Source organism: Talpa occidentalis, unplaced genomic scaffold (assembly GCF_014898055.3).
Source record: "Talpa occidentalis isolate TD23 unplaced genomic scaffold, MPIMG_talOcc4v2.1 talOcc4.16, whole genome shotgun sequence".
NCBI classification, from domain to species: Eukaryota; Metazoa; Chordata; class Mammalia; order Eulipotyphla; family Talpidae; genus Talpa; species Talpa occidentalis.
In genome coordinates, this window is record NW_023601653.1 from 81,418,570 (window position 1) to 81,425,372 (window position 6,803).

Below are 6,803 nucleotides of genomic sequence, written 5' to 3' on the forward strand. Positions count from 1 at the left end.
TACCAGGAAAGGGGCCCTAAAATAAACTCTTCTTCCTCCTTTTTCTCCTCCATCTTGTGGTCTCCCCAAGAGAACCAGATTGTTAGGGAGGGCACTGTGGGGCCACAGTTCCTCACTGACAATGTAGCAATAAACAGATGCTGCCAGGGCAGAGGAGGGGGAGTGAGTGGGGGAGACTGGTCTCTGGGGAGGGGGAGCGGCCTCTCCACAATGCCCTGGGGCACTGGCTGCTCCTTTCAGGGTGGCAGCAGAGGTGAGATTAATATCTGGGATTCTCCTCCCCTCTTCTGGTTCCTGAGCCCCTTCCCATAGGACCTGCCCCCGCCACCTTTTCTGCATCGGCTGTGTATTTAGTGACACCTCATAAGGACTAGTCCCTTCTGGGGCTTCAGAGCCTTAGGGTGCCCCCACCTCCTCCCCTAGTCAGCTTTGGCACCTGCAACCTCCTGGAACATGAAGGACTATGCTCTGAGGCTATACTCTGAGCCCATGAGAGCAGAGACTGGAAAGGCAAGACCAGGTGCTAAGGAGGGGGAGCAGCGCACTCTGACTCTCTCCAGATCATCACTGCACTTTAACCAGGGTCTTAGGTACAAAATCCTACTTTCCAGAGCCTCTCACCTCTGGAACCTCAAACATCCTCATGCGTTCTCCCAACTCCTTTTGCATTAAAAAAACAAAAAACAAAAAACAAAAAAAAAAAAAAAACCACACAACCAAGTAAAGAAAAAGGAAAAAAATACATTGAAACCCACATGGAGAAAAGAGGTGTTTTCCTTTTATATCGATATTCAAAATCAACATCACAAAAAAAATTTTCTAAATAGACAGTTTTCCAGACCTTTGTTTTTTCGTGTCAGTGTCCAAGCTGCAGATATGATTTTATAATACTTCTGGCAGCTTCTTTCCTGTGTACATAATATATATATTATATATATTTTTAATCAGAAGTTATGAAGAACAAAAATAAAACACAGAAGCAAGTGCAATACCACCTCTCTTCTCTCTCTCCCAGGGTTTCATGTGTAGCCTATGCTTGGTGTCTCCTTGGCCCGTACCCCTTCACCTCTGCCTCTTCCTCTGGTGCCCTGTTCCCCCCCCCCTTTTTTTTAAAGAGTTTTTCTCCTTCCTCAAGAGGAGTTAAACTAGCTTTTGAGACTTATTGCAAAGCATTTTGTATATGTAATATATTGTAAGTAAATATTTGTGTAACGGAGATATACTACTGTAAGTTTTGTACTGTACTGGCTGAAGGTCTGTTATAAATAAACATGAGTAATTTAACACCCCTGGCTGTTTTTGCAGACTTCCTTTGCCTTGTTTTTCTGCTGGGAGGGGAGGAGGAGCCAGGGAGGGGAAGAGGGGAGCCTCCTTGCAGTATACCAACTACTGAACATTTTGAAGGTCAACAAGTTCGAGATTGAAAAGAAACCAGACATAAGAAAGCTCAAGTTGTTGTTACCGAAGAATTTTCAAGCTAGGATGGGAAGTGGAGATTTCCCTGTCAAGAGTGTCTTCAGGCTAAGAAAGAAACCCCAACTTACCTATCCATCCAAAGCAGAGATTCATTAACCATTTGTTGTGTACCTACTACGCGTAAACACATTACATGCCTGGGGAGATACAAGTTATAATAAAATGAATGATAATAAAAGGATCTACCACTTCCTGAGCAACTCATAAATTCCAAGACCTGTGCCAAGTAGTCCTTTAATCGTAGAAAACAACCGACAAAGGAATGGCCACATTACTAGTGAAGAAATAAAATCCCAACAGAGAATAAATAACTTGTCCAAGAGTCATGGGTCAATAAGTGACAGAACCCAGATTTGAACCCAGGGGTGTGTGACTCCAAAGTCTATGCCCATCTTTTTTTTGCCAGGGAATGCAGCCAGTGAAACCCCTAAGTTATAAAAATCCAAAGAAAAGCCAAGAAGGAACATTAACTTGCTCTCCCTTAAATATTAACTCTTTTCTGCTCATTTCACTCTACACTTTTTTTTTTTTTTGCTCTCTCCTATCTACTTCACTGCCATTTCATAAGGTAATGCCTGCCTTCTGTTTTCCATGAGACTATGTTAAAATGAAAATTGGAGGGCCTCCCTGGTGGCCAGGCGTTGGGTCTCGGTGCTGTCACTGCTAAGGCTCAGGTTCCATCCCCAGCCAGGGAGCTGAACCACGTATGGCCCAGCAGACCTTCCCTGTCTCGCCTGCTGCTCCCCTTAGCAGTGTATTTCAGTCAGTCCACCTGTTCTGCTTCCCAATCTGTCACTGGTGAATCCTCTCAAATGCCCCCCCAACCTCTGGCTTACACCCCAGTTCTTCTATGCAAAAATAAAATCTTAAAAAAAAATGGAGACACTTCCATTTTATTTTCCAAGTGGTTTCCATCTATGCCACCTTGGATCAGAATGCTGGGAGGTCCCTTTGACACCTTAATCTCTTCAACTTCGGAGATGAATGAGTGATTGCCTGCCCACTGCTCACGGATAGCCATTCCTGCTCTAGGCGGAACACCTTCTGAGGGCTTTTCAGAGGTTAATGAAGACTGTATATGTAAGAAAGAATGGTTCAATAGGGGTTAGACTCATCAATCAGTCACTTTAGTGGGGCTTGATCAGCATTAAAATAAAATGGAAACTAAAACATACCCGTGCACATAATGATGCCAAAGGGTAGTATTGTTTCACAAAGTTTGTGCTTGTTTTTTCCTGCCACCCCGTGCTTCAGTTTTGCATGTGTGCATATTGTGTCTGCATATGGATGTACTGAGCACCAATGTAAAACAGTTCTACTATGGGTCTTAGTCAAGGAAGTTTTTTTTTTTTTTTTATAGAGGCATGCTTATTTATTTATTTGTTTGCTTGTTTGTTTGTTTGTTAGTTTATACATGCACTGGGTACAGTCAGAAGCGCGGGAGGGTGAGAGAATTCACCAGAGCGGGAAGCAGAGCAGGCAGAAGGACCGAAGTACACTGCTGAGGGGAGCAGCGGGCGGCAGGAGAGGTCTGCGCGCCATGTGGGACCCTCCTCCAGTGGCCGGGGAGCAGCCAGGGATCGAACCGGCGCCACAGAGGCTGCGTGCAGCTTTGCAACCCAGCGCTCAACCACTGCGCCACCGGGGAGGCCCTTATTTTTTTCTTAAAGATTTATTTATGCATACAAGAGCTGGGGTGCAGGCCAGAAGTGGGGGTGTGAGAGGTTCACCAGAGACAGAGTGGGGTGCAGATTGACTGAAATAACACTGCTGAGGGGAGCAGCAGGCAAGACAGGAGAGGTCTGCTGCATCATGTAGGTAGCTCCCTGTCTGGGGATCCAAACTCGAGCTGCAGTGGTTGCCCATAGTTTCATGGGGCTGACACTTAGCCCTTTGCACCACCAGGGAGGTCCAGTCAAAGAAGTTTTAAGTCACTGATGCAGGCTGTTAGAAGAGAGGGTTAGGCAGCATAGCACAGTGGAGCCAGAATATCTCTTACTGGTTCTATGTAATCTTGGGCAGGTTAAAACCTCTCTGCACCGCAGTTTTTCAGTCTGAGAATAACAGCACCTCCCTTGTGGACATATTAAGTATTTTTAAAGCGCTTACTACAGTGCCTGGCACTGTGATCCAGAGATAAAAAGGCGATTAAGAAACAGTTCTGGGCCACCCTAGTGGGTGTGTGAAAGGTTAAGCACAGCACTGTGAAGCTATCTGCAGCCTCTGCAGCATGAGTTCGATCCCCGCCCAGGGACATACCCACAGGGCACAGCAGACCGCTCCTGTCTCACCTGCTGCTCCCCTCAGCAGTGGATTTCAATCAGCCTGACCCTGTTCTGTTCCCCAGCTCTGTCTCTGCACCTCTCACATCCTGCACCTCTCACCTGTACCCCAATTCTTGTATGCATAAATGAATAAATCTTTAAAAAGAAAGAAAGAAAGAAACAGCCCTAACGCCAATGCACTTGTCCTTGGCGCCTTATTGTGGGTGTGTTCCTCCATACTGGTTTTTCGTTTCTCCCTCCTTCCTACCCCAAGTAGCAGGATCTTCACAGAAGCGACTGCGTCCCCCGGTGGCGGAGTCCAGCAGCCAGCGGACCGAACACTCGCACTACAACTCCCAGCAGGCACCTCTTCCCCGCTGGCCTCTAATAGGGCGATTTGTGGACTTGAGCGCATAACTTCCGCGCCTAGTGTCGCAAAAGTCGCGTAGTTATTTACGTCTAGAACTACGTGCGGGTGCGGGTGCGCGGGTGCGCGGTCGCGAGTCCTGTTGATACAGATCTTGGTATCCTTCCGCCAGCAGACTAAGTAGTCCCGTGGCCACTTTGTGCTACGGATAAATAAACTCGAGAAACACCTTTCTACCTAGATTTCAGCGGAAACACTAAATAATAAAAAGAAGTAAAGTAAATAGGTTTCCTTTCTTGGCGTTCGTCTCCTGAGAGACTTCCGGTGCGCGCGCAGGGATCTCGCACTATATAAGCGCGTCGGAAGGCGCCGGATCCTCTTTCGGGTCCTGCTTCCAAGATGGTGAGTCCCGCCGCGTGGTGCTGTGGGGTGTGACGGAGCCTGAGAGGCGTGAATTGTGGGGCTGTGGGTACTTAGGGGCCCGGGCTGTGGGGTGGGGAGAGTGACTTGGCTCCGGGCTTCGGGCTTGGGCGGACTCGCGGGGAATCGGGGCTCCTGAGCGGCGCCTTGCTGGGTGCTGCCGACTTGGGGTGCAGCCGCGGGGGGCCCGGGGCGGGTAAGCTGAGCGCCCCACCCGACGGGCTTTGATCTCGGCAGACCAAGAAAAGGAGGAATAATGGTCGTGCCAAGAAGGGCCGCGGCCACGTGCAGCCCATTCGCTGCACCAACTGCGCCCGCTGCGTGCCCAAGGACAAGGCCATCAAGAAGTTCGTCATCCGGAACATCGTGGAGGCCGCGGCCGTCAGGGACATCTCGGAGGCCAGCGTGTTCGACGGTGAGCGAGCGGCGGCTTTTCAGGCTCTGTTCATTGTATGTGGGGAAACCGCCACCCCGAGAATGGCTCTGGTACGACGATTAGGCCCCGGAGTCTGGGCGAAGGCTTGCTTTTTGTAAAAGCAATTTGGGTGTGCAAAGGAAGTTCTCTCTTTGTAAGAAGTCTCCTAAGCAGGACCTGGGGTTGCCTTGGTTTCCTGTACCATTTTTGGTGACCCCCTAGTTGGGTTCCACCCCACCCCCCATACGGAGTTTTTAAGTGAAGTTTTTTAAGGAGACGACTTAGATCTGATTTTCCCATGTTAATTGAATTGTTTGCCAAATGGGAGGGGGGTCCTCACTCTTCCCCACAAGTACCTGTTGTGACAAGGTTCTGATTTGGTTTCTTGAATGTTTCAGAACGGAGGCGGTCTCGTTTGGTTCGCCTCTGAGGCATGATGATGATGTTCGGTCATTGTTTTTTCTTAAGGCAGTTTAGCTTTCTTGGACAACAGGGGTCTAGGAGTAACTGCTTAAGGAATTGGATTATTGGTTTGTTTGGTCTGTAGCTAAAGGGCTGGTAGGGCATGTTTGTAAAACTGATGGTTGTGAATATATGCTTACATATCAGAATTGAACTATTGGGTGTGAAATTCAGTGACTGAGTCTGACATATAAATAGATTTATTTTTGACTGGCAGATGCGTGAAAAAGAACAGTGCAGGGTGGGTCTATAATACCTATTATACTTTATTTTTTAGCCTATGTGCTTCCCAAGCTGTATGTGAAACTGCATTATTGCGTGAGTTGTGCTATTCACAGCAAGGTGGTCAGGAATCGTTCTCGTGAAGCTCGGAAGGATAGAACACCCCCACCCCGATTTAGGCCTGCGGTAAGTATCCAGAAGTGGAAGACAGTGGGTTGATGGAGCCAAGGTATAGAATGTTAAGGTTCCGGGCATGACATACTTTAAGGATCTACACTTAAATATTTACTTGGAGAAATTTCTAAAAATTGCCAGAAGGTTTCGGGTGGAGTGGTGTGGTCTGTTGTACATTTACCAGTTTTCCCTGCGGTAGTGAAGTTAGTACTGGAAGTGTAGGGGTAAAGCTCATTGAGGAGGGTGTCTCACATCAGTGGTTTTTAATTTACTCTTTCATTCCTTTGTATTTCAGGGTGCTGCCCCACGACCTCCTCCAAAGCCCATGTAAAGAAGCTAGAGTAAAGCCATGTAACGACTGAAGGACAACTCTGTGGAGAAATAAAATGGAAATTGTACCTTACATAGCATGTTTGAGTGTGTCTGTTGCTAGATAGAGTGGGGTTTTGTCTGTCATAGGGACTGTACTTTTCTTTTCCTAGGATTTATTTATGGTGCCCCTCCCTGGTGGTGCAGCAGGTTGAGCACAGCTTTGTGAAGTTGTCCTCAGCCTCTGCAGTGTGGGTTCAATTCCCACTTTATGTCCACATGGCGGCAGACCTCTCATGTTATACCTGCTGCTCCCCTCAGCAGTGTTCTTGGTCTGTCTGCCTGTTCTGCTCCCCATTCTGTCTCTGGTGAATCCTCTCACCCTCCCACACCTCTGCCCTGTATCCCAGTGCTTGTATAAATAAATAAATCTTAAAAAAAGAAAAAATAGAAAATTCTACTTCTTCACTTAGGTTTTTATAAAGAAAAAAGGGAAGAAGACCTAGGAGGGTGAGGGAAGGTTGAGCATTAAGTGAGGCGCACATCAGGGAATGATACACAGTGCATGGGGAGGAACTAAACTAATAAAGCAATATCTATATATGTTTATGTGGACATGCTCTGCTGGTAAGCCAGTTCTTCCTGCATCTTTTTTTCTATGTTGTATTTTTGCATTAGCAAAAATGTGGTAAAA

At 47.3% G+C, this 6,803-nt stretch overlaps 1 protein-coding gene across 1 annotated transcript; it reads left to right on the forward strand.

Annotated features, from left to right (window-relative positions):
• Positions 1-4,466: 4,466 nt before the first annotated feature.
• RPS26 (ribosomal protein S26) lies at positions 4,467-6,542 on the forward strand. The gene is made up of 4 exons (XM_037515440.2): positions 4,467-4,509; positions 4,765-4,942; positions 5,682-5,812; positions 6,096-6,542. Exons 1-4 carry the CDS (start codon positions 4,507-4,509, stop codon positions 6,129-6,131), a joined length of 348 nt encoding a protein of 115 aa, XP_037371337.1. The 5' UTR covers positions 4,467-4,506; the 3' UTR covers positions 6,132-6,542.
• Positions 6,543-6,803: the final 261 nt, after the last annotated feature.

Coding starts and splice junctions, on each gene's coding strand:
- RPS26 (XM_037515440.2), top strand. Junction 4,943..5,681: donor GGAGGCCAGCGTGTTCGACG/GTGAGCGAGCGG, acceptor TTTATTTTTTAG/CCTATGTGCTTCCCAAGCTG. Junction 5,813..6,095: donor CACCCCGATTTAGGCCTGCG/GTAAGTATCCAG, acceptor TTTGTATTTCAG/GGTGCTGCCCCACGACCTCC.